Consider the following 22,178-nt stretch of genomic DNA (forward strand, 5'->3'; position numbering starts at 1 on the left):
TTTATAAACTCCAAGAGAACCTGAATTGTGGTTTCCCTGCTTTTAGTCCATTCTCCAAATTTATTGAAAAAAATAGCCTTTAGTTTTAAAAGTTAAAGAAAAAGCTCTGTGTTATAAAATAAGATGAAATCAAAACTTGGAAATAAGCAAATAGGCTTTTATTTTGAAAGTATCAATAGTAGCTCATTCTATTTGAGTACATAATACTAGATTATTTTCAACCTGAAAGAGAATTACAAAATTTGAAAACCAATGCTGACTGACTGTAATGGAATATTCAGCAGATGTACAAAGTGAGGGGCTCACTGACACTAATGATAGTAAGCCAAGAGTTTTATAATCAGCAAGAAGAATTCTGGAGTTTAACATGAAAGAAACTAACAGGCTGCTCTGAAAGAAGGTAAGTTAGGGAGGAAAGACTTTTTTTCCCCTGCAAATAGACCCAGAGAAGAAAATATCTGCAAAAATTCAGTATCTAAGAGCCCTCTTCAGGACACTTGTCGTCAAATGCCAAGAAAAAAGATGAGATCTTTTAAAAAACACCTGAACCTTCAGAGGGCTATATGGAAAACCCAGCAAGCAAACACAAAGATTCTGAAGTGTGAATATTCTTATCTAATGCTCCCTCAGACTTCAGTTAAAATATTTTAGTTTGCAAGGCTCAGCATTCATGATGCACAAAACACACTTATGCTTAGATGAAGTTAATTTCAGCCAGAAAAAGTAACTGTTTTAGCAGGAGCTATGTAACATATAGAGCGTAAGTAGTACATAACCTCTAGGTAGTTAACCAAGAAATTATTTTGTAGTGCTTTCGCCTGCCAAGGCACAGAAAGAATATTCATTACCAAACTAATGTTTAGAATCACGGCAGCATAAACAATCTTAAATTCTGATTTACAGACTGACACAATTACAACAGCTCTACACAGCAAGTTCGAGAGAGAAGAAACCAATTCGCAAAGATAGCTGATATAGTATCTTGCCAGTCAATGTGAAATCAACTTGCTTATGGAAAGCAGCATGTTGAAATTTTCCACCATCTTTACTTTTCCAGACAGGAAACAGTAAATCTCTACTGTGAAGCTTCTGTTAAGATTCCAAGAAAAACTGATCTAAAGACCAGCTGCGCTGAGACACACACAAGGAGGTAAGTGCAGCAGGGACTGGAGTCAAGCCCCTGCTATGGAAATGAGACGCCAGTCAAGCCAGAGCAGGACTTACCAAGGCAGGTCTGGGAGAGCAGCACACCCCTGGTGCACTGGGAAAGAGGGCCCCGGGGGGGAACCGAAGGCGGGCAGGCCCAGGGACACAGAACCACGTGCCCCAAGGAGCCTGCTCTGATTGGCCCAAAAGGTAGAGTGGGCCATTTAAAAGAGATGCCAGATGGGGGCTGGGTGTTCAGCATCCCCCAGAGTGTGGAGAAACCAGGCAAGCCAGGAGCTGTATCATCTGGAGGCAGGAAGAAGACCCAGGCTGCCAAACCAGAGTCACCAAGGCCTGGACAAGCTCCAGACGTAGATCCAAACTGCTGCTGCCATAGATAAGTAAAGCAAACACCAGAGCTGTGTTGGTCACTTCAGCCACCTTTCAGACAAGGCAAGGAGGGAGACACTCCCCAGGACAGATGGCAGAAACCAGCTGAGTAAGGGAAGGACAGACTGTGACAGGAATGGTGGGGATTAGAACCAAGCCAAGGCAAGAGGAGGCAAAGGAGAGATTTGCCCAGTAAGCCAGAGGAAGAGCAGGGAAATAATGCAGGATTTACTGATGCATCCTTTCTGATGTATAATATAGTACCTGAAGAAAGAGGGATTATGTCATGAAATTTCAGTGGATGTGTTTGTGATTAAGGATAAGCCGTGATTTACTTTATCAGTGTGAAATGAATTACAGCTGGGAAACAGCAGCACAGAGGAGACTGATTTGTGATTAGAAACAGTTCTGCCGCCTTTACCTCAGCATCTCCGAGGGAGTTACATTTGAAAAGCCTGAAGTAAGGTGAAACGGAAGACCAGGAGAAAAAGAAATAAGTTGGTTCAAGGATAAGTTAAACGAGTTTCTAAGTTTCAGGTGGGAAGGCATTCAGCAGAAGAAATACAAACCTGTGAACAGCAGACTACAGAATCCAGAGAGTGTACCTGGATAGGCATTCCCATTCTAGACCAAGAGATTTTCCATCACAGGCCTGGAGAGGAAAGGAGCAAGATGTAGGGAAGGTGGAGCCCAGCCCTGCACAAGAACTGTGACCCTGCCAGGCAGACCTTTGCCAAACCTTCCCAAAGAAAATCAAATCAGCAAGATGTGGTAGGCAGGCAAGAGAGGTTGACAGAGGTTGGTGAGATCCCAGCATGGGGAGAAGATCGAAAGTTCAGGCCCACTCATGGTAAGATTCCAACGTATTAATCTCTTGGACAAATAAATATAAAGAATTTCTATATGAAAAAGATTAAATATGCAAACTGTAAAATAAAGATTATTTACAGAGCAGAAAGGAATAATAAACCTAATCAAATATGTTCCAACATTCAAATGTCATTCTTTTTGTACTGATACCTGGATTAAATGATAAAGTAATATAACTTGTCAATGAAAATGCTAGTTTCTCAAAGCCACACTAATATGAAAGCACAAAGGTTGGAACAGAACTGAAGGATGTCTGCTCTTGCTTTACCACTGACAAACAAATCAACTTGGTGTCAGTGATTGACCAAGGACTTTGTAAGGTGCAAGCTTCATATCGATTATCCAACACACACAGTAACTAAACTCAGAATCTAGTTTTGTCACAGATTTCAAGGCCAGAAATGTGAACACCTGAGTGTCCTCCAGCATAGCACAAGCCATGGAATTTTATTCAATGACCTGTGCATCAAAACAAACCAATCTGCCTTTGGATTAGGAGGACCCATTTTCAGAAGGACAAACAATATGACTCCAAGTTTACCACATCCTTTGATAATCTGTCCAGTGGTCAATTACACACAAAGATTTCCATCTAGCTTCCAGTTTGAACTTTGCTGACTTAAATTCTGTCCTCTGGATCTTATCTCTTTTGTTCAATCAATTAAAGAGCCCTTTGGTGCAAGGGATCTTCTATATGGGCTGCTTTACACTAAGAAGTTCTGCCAGCATAGGTCTACTAGCAAAACTCCCCTCATTGCACCAACGTTAAACATGTTTTTTGCTGGTATAGCATATACTAATTCAGCAAGTAAAGTAAATTATACCAGCATAAACTATTCTATGCTGGCATAATTAGACCTACTACTACCTGGGCTTTTGCAGCATGGTTGTACAGGAGTTAAAGTGGGGTAGGATACCACTGAAACATCTGTTCTACTGAAACTTCTGAGGCCAGTGTTGTCTTCTATGCACATACTTACAAGGCCATGATTAAATTGCTTCAGTCTCTTTGAAGTGTCCTAGTCCAGCTGTGTATTTATTCTAATCAATATTTTTGTTTGCATTTTTTATTTTTCTACCCCATACTAAATAAACATTGCTTTCAATTTAGGCAAAGTGGTAACACAAATTAGTAGTAGTGCTACCTGCTGCTGGATGCCACAATGATGACAAAACTGATTTATAATCTTGTAGAAAGTCAGGGCAGGATTGGGGCAATAAACTGAAGACTTGCTCAAAAGGTAAAAAAAATGGCAGTTTACCCCTCTCCATAAAGTGCTATGAGATTATTGTAAAAAGTCAAACTCACAGAGGACAAAGGAGGTTAGACATACAAACACTCCAAAGGAGAATGCTTTCTAATAGGCCTGTGTGAAGCAGCTAGTATTTGTTTCGGATTTGGCTGATTTGGGGGACAGTGACTCAATTTGGTGATTCGAATCACTGTCCCGATTTCATCTGGCCGAATCTCCAAGTCACCCAGGCCAGGCCCACCTCCCGCCCGCTCTCTCAGCCCAACAGTGGCTGCCCTGCCTGCCCCAGCTTCTCGCACTTGTTAAAAAAAATCCCTGACTCACTGGGTGCTGCTGGGTGGGGGGCAATCCCTGCTGCCCCCCACTGCCACACGCTGCATGGGGGGCTCTGCACAAGCCCCTCAACCCCTCCACGGGTGCCCCGCCCAGGCCAGCTCTGGTCCTTTAAGAAAAAAAAAAAAAACCAAGAAAACTCTCAGCTCCTGCCAGCGGGGAGCAATCTCCACTGCCTCCTGCTGCTCTGTGCCATGTGAGGGCTCTGCACAAGCCCCCAAAGCCCCAAGGCCACTGCAGGAGCGGTGAGTCCTGGGGCTTTTCTTGGCTTTTTTTTTCTTAAAGGGCTGGAGCTGTCCTGGGTGGGCCACCTGTGGGGGGCCTGGGGGAGCAAGGAGGGGGGGGGGTCAGGGGGCTCATGGCAGAGGCCCCCATGCAGTGTGGGGCAGCAGGGATCACCACCCGGCAGCACCCGGTGAGCACTGGGGCTTTTCTTTAAAGTACAGGGAGCTGGGGTGGGTGGGGTCAGCCATGGGGGGCTGGAGAGTGGGCAGGGGGCTGGCAGGGGTCCCCCCATGATCTCCTCCCCTTGCCCCCAACACTTACCAGCTTGGAGTCAGCTGCAGCTCCCTGCTGCAGCCACTGGGGACTGCCTGAATCATCAAAGCTCTCCAAATCTTTTCTGAAGATTCGGAGAGCTTTGAATTGTTTCACACCTTTAAATTGGTCTCGATTCAATTTGGATTTCGAGATTTGGCCACCGAATTGGGCCGAATCTCCTCCAAATCGAATCAGCACCCGAAGCTTCGCACAGCCCTACTTTCCAATAAACACATACAAGGAAATCAGCAGCTCTCAAACTAAGTGACTGGGAGTTAACTGACAATACCTTTGGCAAATATTACTGCAGAAGAGTAAGATTTACACAGCACGGTTGATGGAACAATTACAGTTCAAAGTCTAGTTGATCATTTTCCACTTTACACACTATCCCAAGAGCACTTCATATTTAATGGATATTAATATTTACTTCCTAATCATTATTACACTGTTCAATTATTACTCTAAATAAGCCTTTCTCCAGAACTATAACACTGCCAACTAACAATGTCACACCCTCATCATTACCATCTACAGGTATTCCTCACTTAACATTGTCCCAGTTAACGCTGTTAACATTATCACTTAACATTATCACGTCCCTGATCTATTGGACAACATACTTGTTTAAAATCGAGTAATGTTCAGTTATAACATTGGCCGCCACCTGCTAGTAGGCAACTACTGTGACATAACTGGATTAGCTTAGCATTGTATCACTTAATGTCACATTTTTCAAGGACATTACTACGACATTAATCAAGGAGTAGCTGTACTTAGTTTCAAAACTGAGATTGCTCTTGTGATGCATTTAAAAATAGACAGATAAATAAATAGTGAAATAGTCTTAAACTGGAACAATTAACATGTGGAAATGTATGCATATGTCTTTATCAAATCAGTTCTTTAAAGGGACAACAGGCTTTACTCATTTTAATAAATGTTGTATCCATTTACATCAGACAAAGAATGGGTTACCCCTAAAGGAAATGTTTATTTTTCTAAGAGACTGCCACTAATGCTCCATTAGAACTGTAACCAGCGAAATGAGCATACATGTGTGAGAAAAACGTATGCATCAATATTTACACATTGCAGTCAGAGATCCTGGTTTTCTGTTTAAAAATCCCAAACCCTCTGATAAAAACATAAAAGAAGAAGAAACCCAAATTCTCTGATTAAAACCCCCAAAATCTGTGTTTTTCCATGATTAAAATGAAGCACCATTATATATATATAGGTATCTGTTGAACACAATGTTTTATTGATATATTTACAATTTTAAAGCAATTTGGAAAGCCGATTTTTAAGGAGGCATATCAGCCGATACTGATCCAATTTCCAATACAGTTGTGTGCAGCCGGTAAGTCTGTTGTGGTGAAAAGAGAAGGGGGAGGGAAGGGGCGTGGGGGGGCATTCAACACCCCTGCACTGAGGGAGGGAGTGAGGCTGGGGTAGGTGCTGCCCAGTCAGGGCAGGGCGGATGTGGGATGGAGCTGCAACTCATCCAGGGGGGCACAGGGAAGTGAGGGCGGCTCCCGCTGCTGATCCCGCCGCTCATGTGGGAGGGCACAGGGGGACAGCCAGTATGTGCACCTGGATCTGTGCTGGGCGGGCTGGGCAGGCTACACCACTGAGCTTTAGGGTGGGCCATGGCAGCACTGGGATGGGGGTTACAGGGGGAGGCTGCAGCCACCTCAAATTTTGCCATAGCCCCCCTGTAGCCTGCTCCCAGCACCACCACCACCTGCCCTGAGCACAGCAAAGTGTGGCTCCCAGCCCCAGCAGCCCACCCAACCTGCCCCACGCAGATCTGTGGGCACACACACCCTCCCCCCGTGCCCTCCTGGACAAGTGGCAGGAGCAGCAGCAGAAGCTCCAGATGGGCCACCAGATGAGTGGCACGCAGTGGCAGCAGGCGCCCCCCCTACCCCCCAGACAAGCCATGGCTCCATCCCGCCCCACCCAGGCAGTACCTACCCCAGCCCCTGTGCCACTCCCTCACCGCAGGGGGCATTGATCTGCCCCTCCATGCCCCTTCCCTTTCACCATAACAGACTTAACAGCTGTACGCTGCCAGGCTCTGCTCCTCACTGCCTGTGTGTTGTGCTGCAGCTGCGTGCATGCACACACAAGCATTTATTGGCCAAATTATTGGCTACATCGGGCCAATTTCTGATGTAGTCAATTTTCTTTATACTGTGCCAATCCGATATTGGGCCAACGTATTGGCGCACCGCTAGTTAAGGGGCTGAGGCACCTGACTTCTGAGAAGAGGCTGAGGGAACTAGGCTTATTTAGTCTGAAGAAAAGGACTGAGGAGGGGATTTAATAACAGCCTTCAACTACCAGAAGAGTGATTGCACAGGATTTAGCTAGACTGTTCTCAGTGGTTGCAGATGACAGAACAAGGAGCAATAATCTCAAGTTACAGCAAAGGAAGTTTAAGTTAGAGATCAGGAGTAACTTTCTCATGAGGGTAGTAAAGCACTGGAACAGGTTACCCAGAAAGGTGGTGAAATCTCCATCCTTGGAGGTTTTTAAGACCCAGCTAGACAAAGCCTTGTCTGGGATGATCTAGGGATGGGATGATCCAGTTGGGGATGGTCCTGCTTTGAGCAGGAGGTTGGACTAGATGACCTCCTAAGGTCCCTTCCTACACTAATTTTCTATGATTCTATGAAATCTTACTTCTACTATCAAAATAAAAAAATACCTCCAACTGATTGTTTTCTCTTTTCTTGAAGGGGAGAGGGGAAGTTAAGTTTTTTCATAACTGCTTTTTTCTCACTTGCATTCCATTCTCAGTTTTTAGTTTTTCTTCCACATACTTAGTTCCCACAGAATAAACCTTCTGAATGGCTGACCTTCTTGACAGGGCTTTAAACTGAGACCGCTGGGGGACAGGCAGTCTACTAACAGGTCTCGCCCAGGTCACGTCAGCCGCACAACCAATAACTTGGTCAACCCTAGGGAACCCGCTCTGGTGACAGCTTAAGGAAAGGTCCCACTTAACCCCTCAGGGAAGCATTGGGCTTCTCATGGCAGACTTAACTGCCTGTACACAAGCACCAGGAGCTTTGGAAATAAGCATGAGGAACTCGCCCTTCTCCTATGTGATAATGACTATGACCTTGTAGGAATTACGGAGGCCTGGTGGGACTCCACCTATGATTGGTTGGTGGCAGTAGAGGGTTACAACTTGTATAGGAGAGACCGAGTGGGGAAGGAGGATGGGGGGTTCTCTCTACGTCAAGGATCAGCTCACCACCCTGCAAACTGAATTTCCAAACCAGGAAGGGCATCTTGAGACCCTCTGGGTCAAGTTATGAGAACATGGGGAGGGTGACTCACTTGTAGGAGTCTACCATAGACCTCCCCACCAAGAGGAAGACCTAGATCGGGAAGTCAATAGGGAACTGGTCAAAGCTACATGCTCCCGATGCATGATCGTCATGGGGGACTTCAACTTCCTTGACATCTCTTGGGATGAGCGCATGGCCAAATCTGACAGGTCGCATACCTTTCTCACGTGCATTAATGATCTCTACCTAACCCAGGAGGTCTATGGGCCGACTAGGGGAGAGGCATTGCTTGATCTGGTCCTAGCCAAAGGGACCCAGTGAGCGATCTGCAGATTGAGGGGAAGCTTGCTGACAGCGACCATGAATTGGTCACCTTGCACTCAAGAGTTTTGAAAGAGCTGGCAGACATCATTACACCCCCCTTGGCAGAGATATTTGAAAAATCGTGGCGCTTGGGCAAGGTCCTGGATGACATGGTCCTTATCTGCAAGCAAGGGAGGAGGGATGACTCAGGGAACTATAGACCAATCAGTCTGACATCTGTCCCTGGAAAAATCCTGGAGAAAATTGTCAAGGGATCCATCAATGCCAGACTAGCAGAAGGCAAACTTCTGAATGCCAGCCAATATGTCTTTGTGACTGGCAGATCTTGCCTGACCAACCTCATCTCCTAACACGTGCTCTGGACAAGGGAGATGACGTAGACGTCATATATCTGGACTTCAAGAAGGCCTTTGACCTACTTCCCCATGATGTCCTCATGGATAAGCTGGGGAACTGTAGCCTTGATCATCATATGGTCCAATGGCTAGGCAACTGCCTAAGGCAGGGGTGGGCAAAATGCAGCCCGTGGGCCAGATGCAGCCCACCAGGCCATTCTATCTGGCCCACAGGGTCACTAAAAATGTAGAAAATTAATATTTATCTGCCCCAGCTGCCTGCCATGCAGCCCTCAATGGCTTGCCAAAACTCATTAAGTGGCCCTCTGCCCAAAATAATTGCCTGCCCCTGGGCTACGGGGTCAGACCCAAAGAGTACTAGTTGAAGGGAGTAAATCATAGCACAGGGTTACCAGTGGAGTCCCTCAGGGCTCAGTACTTGGGCCAGTAGTCTTTAACATCTTCATCAATGATGTAGATTCAGGAGTCAGATGTGAACTGGCCAAGTTCGCGGATGATACCAAATTATGGAGGAGGGCGGTCACACCGCAGGACAAGCTAGGAATGCACAGGCCAACTTGGACACTCTCAAGGTGGGCCAACCAAAGCCTGATGGCCTTCAATGCAGAGAAATGCGAAGTGCTGCACCTCAGTAGGAAGAACCCCCAGCATACTTACAGGCTCAGCAATGCTACACTTGCTAGCACCATGACTAAAAGTGATTTGGGGGTCTTGATTGACTACAAGATGAATATGAGCCACCAGTGTGATGCTGTGGCTGGCAAGGCTAACCAAACTCTGGCGTGCATCCACCGATGCATCTCAAGCAAAACCAGGGAAGTCATCCTCCCACTTTACTCGGCCCTGGTGAAACCGCAGCTGGAGTAGTGCATCCAGTATTGGGCCCCCCACTTCAGGAAGGATGTGGAGAGGCTTGAAAGAGTCCAGAGGAGAGCCACTCGTATGATCCAAAGCCTGGAGGGAAGGCCAGCTGAAGAGAGGCTGAGGGACTTGGGACTCTTCAGTGTGGAGACGAGAAGGCTCGGGGGGGCGGGGGGGGGGTTGGTGGCAGCCTACAATTACATAAGAGGGGTACATCAGGAGCTGGGAGAACACCTGTTCTCCAGAGCTCCCCAAGGGATAACAAGGTCTTACAGCCATAAATACCAGGGAGGCTGTTTTAGACTAGACATAAGAAAAAAGTGATTTACAGTGCGTGTGTCCAGGGTATGGAACAAACTCCCCCCCAAAGGTTGTGCAAGCACCTACTCTGGACACCTTCAAAAAACAGATGAATATATTTCTTGCTGGGGTCACTTGATCCCAGCTGACTTCCTGCCTATGGCTGGGGGGTGGACCTGATGATCTCATCATGGGGGGGCCCAATACTAGATGCAGTACTCCAGCTGTGGTCCCTCCCAGCCCCTAATGTCTATGAAATCTATGAAACCTGAATAACTGAACAGAAAGCAATACAGCATGCATGTAAGAGAGTTGCTTTTGCTAACTCAGGTTGATGACTTTTAAATTTTGAAAGTTTCAGCTGGGACACAACTTATTATACATTTGAAAATGTATATTAAGTTCATCCAATGATGGCTAGAAGAAATTTATGCAGTTCAGTTGGTCAATTGAAACTATATTCTAACTTAGAAGTGTCATAAATACTCAAGATATGGGAGAAGAAATCATTTTTCTTGTTAACAAAACTCTGGCAATTTGAAATAATGCTGGAATGATCAAAGCATCCTCGAATACTGTATTATCCTACAGCATCACCAAGCATGAGCTTGCTCATCAGTGAGAACCTAATGGAAAAAGTTTTTCATGAAACATTAATGCAGTCGCTATAGCAGAGATCACTGATAGTTGTGGCAAATGATGCAAGATGGTTAAGGGCCTGCATACCAAGCCCTGCGAGGAGAGACTAGAGAAACTGGACCTTTTCAGCCGCCTCAAGAGAAGGTTGAGAGGCGACCTTGTGGCTGCCTATAAGTTCATCATGGGGGCACAGAAGGGAATTAGTGAGGTTTTATTCATCAAGGCGCCCCCAGGGGTTACAAGAAATAATGGCCACAAGCTAGCAGAGAGCAGATTTAGATTGGACATTAGGAGGAACTTCTTCACAGTTCGAGTGGCCAAGGTCTGGAACGGGCTCCCAAGGGAGCTGGTGCTCTCCCCTACCCTGGGGGTCTTCAAGAGGAGGTTAGATAACCATCTTGCTGGGGTCATCTAGACCCAGCTCTCTTTCCTGCCTATGCAGGGGGTCGGACTCGATGATCTACTGAGGTCCCTTCCGACCCTAACATCTATGAATCTATAAGATTGAAAAACAAATTCTTTTAAAACACACCACCAATGGTACACTAGAAACTTTTGAGAGATGTTGGGATACAAGGCTCATGTCAAAAAACCTTGCAGTCTAAGTATACCAGTTACCTTTATTTGGCTCTCATCCTTTTTCATAGATTCATAGATTGTAGAGTCGGAAGGGACCACAATGGATCATTGTGTCTGACCCCCTGCCCCTGGCAGAAAAGAGGACCGAGGTCAGGTGACCCCAGCCAGGTGACTATCTAGCCTCCTCTTGAAGACCTCCAAGCTAGGTGATAGCACCACCTCTCTTGGAAGCCCATTCCAGATTCTGGCCACCCTTATTGTGAAAAATTTCTTCCTAATATCTAACCTAAATCCACTCTCAACTAGTTTACACCCGTTATTCCTAGTCACTCTCTGGGGCGCCTTAGTAAACAGCACTTCCCCTATTCCCCGTTGACCTCCCCTAATAAGTTTATAGACAGCCACAAGATCTCCCCTCAGCTGTCTCTTGTGAAGGCTGAAGAGATTCAGCTCTCTCAACCTCCCCCTGTAGGTTCTATCATGAAGGCCACTAATCATGCGAGTGGCCCTCCTCTGGACCCTCTCCAGATTCCCCGCGTCCCTCTTGAACTGTGGCACCCAAAACTGGACACAGTACTCCAACTGCGGCCTGACCAGTGCCGCATAGAGGGGGAGCATCACCTCCTTTGTTTTATTAGTCATGCACCTCCTAATCCACGACAAGGTGCGATTGGCCTTGTTGATGGCCTCGTTACACTGCCGGCTCATGTTCATCTTGGAGTCAATTATGACTCCAAGATCCCTCTCTGCCTCCGAGCTGCTGAGAAGGACACTCCCCAACCTATAGGTGTGCTGGGGGTTCCTCCTTCCCAGGTGGAGTACCTTACATTTATCTTTATTAAATTGCATCCTATTTCTCTCTGCTCATTGATCCAACCTGTCCAGGTCAGCCTGAATCTGCTCCCTGCCCTCCGGCATACCAACTTTGCCCCATAACTTGGTATCATCAGCCAACCTGGAGAGGGTGCTCTCCACGCCCTCATCCAAATCGTTGATGAAGATATTAAATAATACCGGTCCGAGGACCGAACCCTGAGGGACCCCACTGCCTACCTCCCTCCAAGCCGAGAAAGAACCATCCACCACCACTCTCTGGGTGCAGTACCTAAGCCAGTTGGCCACCCACCTGACCGTGTAGGCATCCACTCCACAGTCTGCTAGCTTCCCAATGAGGATAGGGTGCGAAACTGTGTCAAAGGCCTTCCTAAAGTCCAGGAAGATGACATCAGCCTCGGCTTCCTCATCCAGGAAGTGTGTGACCTGGTCATAGAAGGCTACAAGGTTTGTCAGGCAGGATCTACCTGTGAAAAACCCGTGCTGGTTTCCCCTCAGTATCGTTTCCCCTGATGGGCCTGCACAAATGTGTTCTTTGATTATTTTCTCTATTTTCCCAGGAGTGTCAGAGCACCACGAGTCCTCAAACAGCTGTGCCAGCAGCTCAGCTATTACATTGGCCAATTCTTTCAGCAGCCATGGATGGTAATCCGGGCCTGCTGACTTGTACCCATCCAGCTCCTCCAGGAGCTCCTTAACTATTTCAGAACTAACCGTAGGCAGACTGGTGCCCTGTGGACATCCGTCACTGATTGAGGTGGGGGAATTGGCTTGGTTGGTGCATAGAAATACTGAAACGAAGAAGTCATTGAAGAGCTCTGCTTTTTTCCTCGTGTCAACCACCAACTGTCCTGATTTGTCCTGCAGGGGCCCTATGTTGCTCTGAGCTTTCCTTTTGCCCGCTATATACCTGAAGAAGGACTTCTTATTGTCCTTGATTTTTGAAGCCAGCCTGAGCTCAAGCCCCGCCTTGGCCTATCTGATTCCCTGCAATAGCGCACCAGGGAGATATATTCCTCCTTGGTGGCTGCCCCCTGCTTCCATTGCCTATACATCTTGACCAAACCTTGTATTCCTATGGTTAAAGTTTTGCACCCATAGTTTGTTAGTCTCATAATTAATGTTAAAGCAAATCTCACCAGTTTAACATTGTGGGAAAGATAGCAGAGATGTTAAGATATTAATCTATTTCCTAGGTATTAGTTACAAATAATAGTTAATAGTTATAAGATTTACTATAACTATAATTATAAGGTGTCACACATTAGTACAAGCAATGAAGTTGCTGGGGTTATTCATACACAGAAGTTGCATCGTTTTAATAACATATTAGATAAATGATGCAAGCCCCAGCATAGACATTCATTTCAGCTTTATAGGTACAAGCTCAATTGATACAGGTGTGGTTTAAACTAATTGAAAAGCATCAACACACACACAGTCACACCAGTTTAAATTTAGGAAGGATACATCTCTAAGAGATTTACTTGAAAATAAAATGCTTCACTGGAATTGCTTTGTATTGATATTCAATACCCATGTCACGCAAGACTCATTTTGATAGGAGTCATCACTTTCCCAACGTGGGTTTCCGCTGAAGCATGCACTCAGCATTGTAGGCAGGCATCTATGCTCCTTTGCACCACTGCTAGGAGCTCTGCATTGCAGGATTGTTGTCATAGCTCATGCTGAATTACTAACTGAAGTCACTACCTGCAAATCACTGCATTCCATGTCCGGTGACCAAGCTCTAAATATCCCTGGCTTTCCTGGAGATGTGTGCAGTGCATATACCACAACTGCAAACCACCAGGATGAGGGGTCCCTTATTTGTTCAGAAATGTGCAGCCATCAGCATTTGGAAGTTCACAGTCCTGATTGCTACTGGTCAGTTCCTAAACAATAAACTATGGACAAACCAAATGCTGGTGCTGTTTTGATGAAAGCATGAATGCTAGTAAAAACAGGGTAGATAAAAATCAACAATTAAAAATACTGAATGTTTTAAATGTATATTATATTTTTTGAAATATTTTTTTAAATATTTTTATTTAAAATCAGATTTTTATATTTAATCATTTTTTAAAATTTTTTGTTGTTTCCTTAAAAAAACCTATACAAAGATAGTTTTAATTTATGTTACAGCTCAAAGATACCATCATGAAATAGGGATTATAACTTCTAATTGTATACTATTTGAGAATATATTCATGTAACCTTTTCAGAAGTTTTATAAATAGGTCACAACAGGCCATAGATTATATTAGGGGCCCAATTTTATGGGGTTCTCAGAGGTTTCTCTATAAAGAAAACCACTCTACCCAATGGGACTCAGTGCTCAATCTAGAATATCCCATTAAGCATCTCTGTGATGCTTAGTTTTAGTTCTCAAACTCTGGATTTGTGTCTCTAGAGATAATATCCGTGTTAACAGCACTGTATGGAGATGAGAGATAACAGACCTGATTACCTACCCATCAGCCATATTGTCTCTCTGCAAGTTTGTGTACACAGCCAAGCCCTTACCACTCTCTAAAAGTGCAAAGTTTCAAGAAGTTAAATGAATAGAGGATATCAAACAACAAGAATGTGTGGGGGGGGGGGGGGGGGTTTAGAAAACAACAATTAAATTGAGGCTTCCTGACCAGTGCTTTATCTCATGATTTAAACTGATTTGATTTAAATCAAATCCACCCTGAGTAAAAAGATACCTTTGCCATGTGTTGAAGGTTAACCATTTCTGAGAATGTTACTGATGGCTTTGAAAACATGGAATTTGCTAGCTGTCTTGCAATAATAGGCAAAGCTCACATCCTATTTCGGTACCCCTCCTCCCCCCAACCCCTCCATGTCCAGCCCCGCTCCACCCCCTCCCTCCCAAAGGCAGATTAATGTGTACTGGGTCCCTGGACAAACACAAAATTGGAGGCCCCCTGCCCCCACAGGAACTGGGCTACAGGGGGAGTGGGGCCCCTGCCCCTCCTGGTACTGGCAGGGGAAGCTGGGTGGACCCTGCCAGGCTGGAGGTGAAGGTGGTACATGCCCACCTGCAATCTACCCCCTCCTCCCACACTATGGCCAAACACACAGGTGTGCACACAGACAGGCACTCACTCTCTGCACATGCACACACAGACACAAACATTCTCGCTGTCATGAACACAGACACATGCACGCACACACAGCACGCAGACAGGTGCGCACTCTACTCACTCATTCTGCACATGCATACACAAAGACAAACACACTCTCCCTCCTGCCATGAACATAGACACATGCATGCACCCACATGCAAACACACGCATGCACCCACATGCAAACACACGCATGAACACGCGCGCACGCACGCACGCACACACAGACGGATGTGCACTCTACTCACTCATTTCACAGGACACAGACAAAAACACACTTTCCCTGCCACGAACACAGACACATGCATGCAGACATATACAAGCACACATGCAGCCAGGCACCCACTTTACTCATTCTCTGCACATGGACACACAGAGACAAATACATTCTACCTGCCATGAACACAGACACATGCATGCACACAGACGCATGCACACACAGATGCACAGATGCATGCACACAGATGCACAGATGCATGCACACAGATGCACAGATGCATGCAAAGACATGCACGCGCACACGTAGACAGGCACACTGTACTTACTCACTCTCTTCACATGGACACAGAGACAAACACACTCTCCCTCCTGCCATGAACAGATACGCACACACGCATGCACACACAGACACCTACATACACATGCTGATGGGCTTGTGTAGAGATGTAAAATTTCCAGAAATTTTGAAGCCATGAGAAAAAAAAGGACAAAAAAGAAGACTCGTTAAATACAAATTTTGCTACATGAAACTTTGTCTAATCAGTCTCATTTTCTGAGCTATCACTATCAGCAGTTTCTGCTTCTTCTGATCCTTCATTTTTATCATCTTCATGGACTTCTGAAAACTGAAGGTTTGCCTGGATTGAGACAAGTTTCTCTACTCTTTCACATGTTAGTTTATTTCTTGATTTGGTGCGAGTATTTCCAAATATAGATCAGTTTCTTTCACATGCTGCAGAAGATGGAGGAATCTGAAAGCAGGCGAGAAGCAAGAGGAATCAGAGGCTGTGTCATGCAAAGGCCTTGCAGGAGGGATATGCTTGGCAGAGTCCCAGACTGCATTCCTGGACCAAATATCTGAAGATTGTCTGTATTCTGCAACATTTGAAAGTACCTTTCCACAAGTCTTAAGTGTGCTGCTTGTTTTGTAATCCAGTCAAATGCAGTAGCGGTGCTATCATCATTAACATTTCTGCCTTTGAATCTTGGATCCAAGAGATTTGCAGCAGCATGAGTTGATTGGCAACAAAACTCTTCCTGTCTGCTAATAGTCTTTCACTTTTCTTTCTTCTATACTTCTAAGCAGAGATACACTTAGATTCTCAAAAACAGTTGATTTTATCTGGGCCATTTGGTAAGGAATGTCTGACCAAAGTGCACTGGCTAATTCAGATGCAGTGACTGCTGAAGAAATTGGCTTTAGAATCTTCAGGGAGTTCTGCAGCTGAACCCAGAAGACATCCTCATCAAGTACAGTGCTCCTTACACTTCTGGGTACTTTAAGATCCTCAGTTCTTACTGTTTCTTGAAGAGTTTCTTTGTTTTTTAGTAAACTTTCAAATAAGATCACCACTCCACCCCATCTAGTTTTACTACAGAGTTTGTGTCACTATTTTATTCTTTGCATTCTTTTCTTCCTGCTTCTTCTTAAAGACTGCAGCTACAAAATTAGTAGCTTTTACATGTTTTATAACTTCTTTTACTGTTCTATAGATTTTTTGCAGTGTCCAACTTCATGATGTCATTAAGAAGCAAGTTTAGCCCATGGGATGCACATCCTATTGCAGTAATATGTGGATATTTATCCATTATGATCTCCCATGCTGCTTCCATGTTACTTGCATTGTCAGTCAGCAAAGCAAATATTTTACCACTCCCAATCTTCTGTAGGACTTAACATATTTTACTACTGATATACTCTGCAATATGCCTGTTTTCTCCTGTTTCAATGCTTCTGTAAAAAACTGGTTGTGGTTTTGTTATCACTAAGTTTATGATTCCTTCTTCTCACACATTTGTCTTTCAATCTGTAAGTACAGCAAGACACAGTGCTTTGTTGATATTTCCTTGTACAGATTGCATTACAAGTTCATATTCTGACTCTAAGAGGCTTGCTCAAAGAATGTCTGCTGGGCAAATGGTATGATGGTCGTAGTCATTTAAAAGCTTCTTGCCAGTATGCATTTTCAGTTATTGACTATTAAGAACATATTGCTCTTGCTCTTGGTCAATTTTTTTCCTGATCTTCAAGTGTCATCTTGTCTACAGATGAAGCTATTGAGAGACTTCTGTATACAGTTGGTTGCAATATTTGGTTAATTGAGGATGTTGACTGGACAGCCCTTTGTGATGCTAATGTTATAGAAGAAGCAGCAGCAGCAGTAGGAAGACTTCTGGATTGAGAAAGCTGGAAAGAGCTACTTGCACTTTCATCATCCTGATCTACCTCTTCCTCACTTACACCCATGAAGGATTTTTTAATGTCTGCAGGTCACTTCTTACATACAAGGATGTGTTTGATCATCTTAGTAGCATTTGGAAATGCATATTTTATTTGACAGTATTTGAAAATCACATTTTCTTCTTCTTAAAATAACTTGCAGTGTGGAAATGTGTCTATATGCTAGAAGTTCATAGCACCATTTTGCTGAAAGAGAAAAAAGAAAAATGTAATTTAGTGGTTAGTTTGCATACATAAACATTAAGCTATAGCATGTCCAAATTTAGTAATAGATGGAGGAAAGGCCTCCTCAGAGTTAAGTGTGAACAACTTCCCTACAAGCCTCACACCTCACTACTAAGGTTGGGCAATCTGTCACAAAACATCAGATTAGCAGGAATTCAATTATGAATTACATAGGTTATGAAAATATACTAATGCAGCTAAAATATAGTTTAATATACTGAATTCAGAGAAGTTTAAATTCTTACCTTTCAATAAAGAAGTATACTTTCTTTCAGCTCCTTTGTGCTGCTTCTGTACTTCTGTGGATCTCAAGGTCATAGGACCAGCAGGCAGCTGGTTCCTTCCAACTCCAAAACCTTTAGACTTGCTCCGTCTCCTTTCCTGAGGCTTTTGAGCAAGCAGGGCAATAAGCTCGTTTCTAATCTCTACAGGAACAAATGGATGCTGCTGCCAGTGTCCACTCCCAGTCCTCTGAGGCCTAGTCATGAGGACAGGAGCAGATCCACCAACCTCTAGATCAAAAGTCAACAATAGAGGACGTCCACAAGCAAAGGTGGCACTGACTCCTTCTTCCTTCTATTCTGAAAATGGCACTGCCTCCTGAGGGCAGAAGTGCATCTTACTCTTGCATTTGAGAGTTGTACTGTACTGCTTGTCCTCGGCATACAGGAATTGTAATGATCTGATACGGTAAAGAGGCTTTCATAAAAGTTATTAGAAAACATTTTGGGGGAGTAAATGGTAGCAATATATGAACACCTTGTCTTAAAAATGTTATTCATCATTCTAAAAGAAAATATTTCATAAGTTTTTTTTAATTTTTCCAAAAAATTTCATTTTTTCCAATTTTTCTGAAAAAAAAAAAACCCCAAAGCAGCCCTTGGAAAAAAATGGGGGGAAAACGTTTTTTTTTTCTAATTTTTTTGTTTTTTTCCCCGGGACTTCACATCTCTAGATGTGCGTTCTACTCACTTTCTACACGTGGACACACAGACAAACACACTCCCCCTCCTGCCATGAACACAGACACATGCATGCACACAAAGACGCACACAAGCACACACGCAGATGGGTGCGCGCTCTACTCATTCTCTGCACATGGACACACAGAGACAACTACACTCTACCTGCCCTGAACACAGACACATGCATATGTGCAGACTCATATAGACACGCACGCAGATGTGCAGATGCATGCACGCACAGACACATTAACGCATACACCCAGCCACATACCTTCCCCTCACAGCTTGCACACCAGGAGGGTGGGGGGGAGGACACATGCCCATGGATCTGCACAGGGCAGGCGGGTTGGAGCTGGCGCTGCACAGCTCTTCTTGGTGGGGGTGGGCTTGGAGCAGGCACCGACAGCACTGGGAGGGGCTGCAGCCACCCCAAATTTTGCCGCAGCTCCACTCCCAGCCCTGCATGACCAGGCGCAGTCCAACTCCACGTCCCATCTCTTCCCACTGGGAAGAGCCAAGACTGCACCAGGCAAGTGGCAGCACCAGCAGTGTTGGGAGCACAACTCCAGTGAAATTTGGGGTGGCTGCAGCCCACTCCCAGTGTCTGCTCCAAGCACACCCCCGCCAGAAGAGCCTCAGAGCAAACAGTGGCAGCGCTGCAAGGGGGCTGCACTACATGGGTGGAGGCAGGGCACGGAGCTAGGCTGCACCTGGCTGGAAGCAGAGCAGTGGCAAAAGGGGTTGGCTACAGCCCCCTCCCAGCACTGCTGGTGCCTGCTTCGAGGCCACTCCCGCTGAGAAGAGCCCCGCACAGTGCTGGCTCCATCCTGCCCTGCACAGATCCAGAAGCACGTGCCCTCTGCCTCCCACGTAGGAGCCACCCCCTCCCCCATGAGCTGCACCTCTGTTGAGCACCCCCACACCCCTGGGCAGCACCTGCCCCTGCCCCCTCCCTCACCATGGGGGGCATTGTTCTGCCCTCCACGTGCCTTCCCTCCCCTCTCCCCTTCCACCACAACAGACTTACCACCTGATGGCAGCTGTATCAGATTGGTATCAGTCAATATGCCTCCTGAAATATCAGCTATTGGTGTCGGCCCCCAAGATCTCTATCGGTGCACCCCTAATTTTATTTTTATATAGACATATAAAAGAGTGTGTGTGTGTGTGTGTGTGTGTGTGTGTGTACGTACATCAGTTGAACACACCCAGGGGCAGGAAGTCAGCAGGGATCATAGGATCCCAGCAAGATAAACATCCAAATGTGTCTTGAAGGGGTTCAAAGTGGGTGCTTCAACCACCTCCGGCAGCAATCTATTCCAAACCTTGAGGGCTCAGACAGTAAAAGGTTCTTCCTTATGTCCAGCCTGAATCAGTCTCAGCAGAGTTTGTGACCATTTGATCTTGTCATCCCTTGGAGCGCTCTGGTGAACAGACGTTCCCCCAGATCCTGGTGAACACTCCTGATAAACTTATACGTGGCCACCAGATCGCCCCTGAGCCTGCACTTTTCTAGGCTGAAGAGTCCCATGGCTCTCAGCCTGTCGTCATAAGGTCTGTTTTCCTGACCTCTGATCATGTGCATGGCTCTCCTCTGCACTCTCTCAAGCTTCTCCACATCCTTTTTGAATTGTGGAGCCCAAAACTGGACGCAGTACTCCAGTTGCGGCCCCATCAAGGCCGAGTACAATGGGAGAATGACGTCCTGGGATTTGCTTGAGAAGCATCTATGGATGCAAGCCAGTGTTTTGCTTGCTTTGCTAGCCGCAGCATCACACTGAAGACTCATATTCATCCTGTAGTCAATCATGACCCCCAAGTCACTTTCATCTGTAGTGCTAGTGACGCAAACAGGCTTGTTACTGCTGTCAGGAGCCCTATGCCAGCCACACTGCCATAGCAAGGGGCCCTCTGCCCACCCAGCAGCAGCAGGGGGCAGAGAGATGAGCCCCCTGCTGCTGCCAGGTGGACAGGGTTCTCCTTGCTATGGCTCTCCATTCTGCCTGGCTGCCATGTATGTATGTGCATGTGCACACACATATGGCGTCCCCCTGCCTGTGATCGCTCTCTCCCTGCTCCCCCTAACCCCAAGCAGCACCTTGCAGGCTAGAACTCTGTCAGCCTGCAAGGAGAACCCACTGTTTCCTGTTTTTCTCCTTTAAAGGAAAAAAAAATCCTTGTTTTTCCCCATTAAAGAAGAAAATCTACATTTTCCCGCAGTGAATGGAAAACCTGGCTCACTGGTCATCAGGGATACTTTATATACCTACTTAAAAGGAAGGTCGTAATGTCTCCAAGACACATCCAGCCCAATACCCCAAGCTGTCTAGGGTGGTTTGTGATGCAAGGCATTGCTTGCACCGTGCCATGATCTACTGGGCTGAGGGGGAAAATTTTTGCTATACAGTATTTATGTATATTATGCATTCATTACTAAATGGAATGTGGGAGATCATTCACCATAAGGACTATCAGTGTTTATGAACATGCTTTGTGCACCTTTACTACTTTTCACTGTAGATATGAAATTCCTTCTGGGGAAAAGTCAGTGATAAACACAAAAGTTTTCCTTGTGGGGTCTGTGTATTTTCACTACACAAGGTCTGTTTTGCACACTCTGAATGCCCTTATGAATTTCTCCAAGTCTAGAATTTGTGCTACAGCCTTTTGGGATATGAGGGATCACCGTCTAAATGGGGGATTTGTTACACACAGGGAACCCCCTCTTAGCACGGTTTCACTTAGTGCTATTTCGCTATAGCACTCGTTTAACATTCATACCCGATTTCACTTAGCCTGGTCCAACAGTGTTTGACTGTTCCTTATGTCCATCAGCTGTCTCTGCATCTCTATATCCATTTATGGCAGGAATGTGCAACCCTAGGCCTGTAGGCCATATCCAGCTCATAGCACCATGTTATCCAGTCCACAAGGCTCCCCAGGGGTCCAAAAGTCTGGCAGCAGGAGAGTGGTGGTACTGCTCCCCCACTGCCAAATTTCTGGACCCATGGGGAGCCCCAAGCTCTGCATGCTGCACCAGGCAGGGAAGGTACCAGGCCCCAGGGCCCAATCCCAGTGCTGGGGGACATGAAGGACCCTGAGACCCAATCCCAGTGCACTGGGGTTCTGAGTCAGGTCAGACTAGGCCAGGTCTGCAACCATTACAACAGTAGTACCATCTGCAGCTGTTAACAGCAAGAGGTGGGTGGCAAGAAATAGCTAGCAACCCTTATGGTGCCAATGGCTTCAGGCAGAGGAGCAACCTAGAGGGAAGTACTAGTCCTTATCTCTGGTGGTAGAAAAGCCACCAAAAGGAGGATACCATGGCAGTGTGTACTGGGCTCTCCAGGTGTGGTTGGCAATCAGTTTAGGAGTGGAGCCTTGAAATACAGATGAATTGAAGAACGTCTTTGTACCAGTAGCTCCTGCGGTATAGCAGGTATAGTATAGCATGCTACAATATTACCACCTCAAGATGATACGTTTTTCATGACAAGGGGTAGTTTCCTAGCATCAAAGATGGACACTTTCAATTTGAGCTCTTAGTAACAAATAGCATAGTATTTTTCTCCTAGATTTTCTACATATTTTGACTATTTGATGTGCTGACAGCTTCCAGGAAGGGTGAAGTTTGTGCTATAAAATGTCTTCTCTAATCACTGG

General features: G+C 45.6%; 1 protein-coding gene and 1 long non-coding RNA gene across 4 annotated transcripts in view; both read right to left on the bottom strand.

Annotated features, from left to right (window-relative positions):
* The window catches only part of RFFL (ring finger and FYVE like domain containing E3 ubiquitin protein ligase), a 72,129-nt gene that overhangs the window by 33,997 nt on the left and 15,954 nt on the right, over positions 1 to 22,178 (bottom strand). Inside the window, exon 1 of one of the 3 annotated variants that reach the window (XM_059717397.1) lies at positions 1,225 to 1,423. The exons of the other annotated variants lie outside the window; for them this stretch is intronic. Within the exon in view, the coding sequence (XP_059573380.1) occupies positions 1,225 to 1,408 (184 nt within the window). The 5' untranslated portion in view covers positions 1,409 to 1,423. Of the gene's footprint in view, positions 1 to 1,224; positions 1,424 to 22,178 lie in introns of those variants that run through there. 3 annotated transcript variants of the gene reach the window in all.
* Positions 15,583 to 18,881, bottom strand: LOC132244788 (uncharacterized). The gene is made up of 2 exons (XR_009456552.1): positions 17,796 to 18,881; positions 15,583 to 17,511 (listed from the first exon to the last, which is right to left on the bottom strand). It is a non-coding gene; the product is annotated as an uncharacterized LOC132244788 (long non-coding RNA).

Source organism: Alligator mississippiensis, chromosome 14 (assembly GCF_030867095.1).
Source record: "Alligator mississippiensis isolate rAllMis1 chromosome 14, rAllMis1, whole genome shotgun sequence".
NCBI lineage: Eukaryota > Metazoa > Chordata > Crocodylia > Alligatoridae > Alligator > Alligator mississippiensis.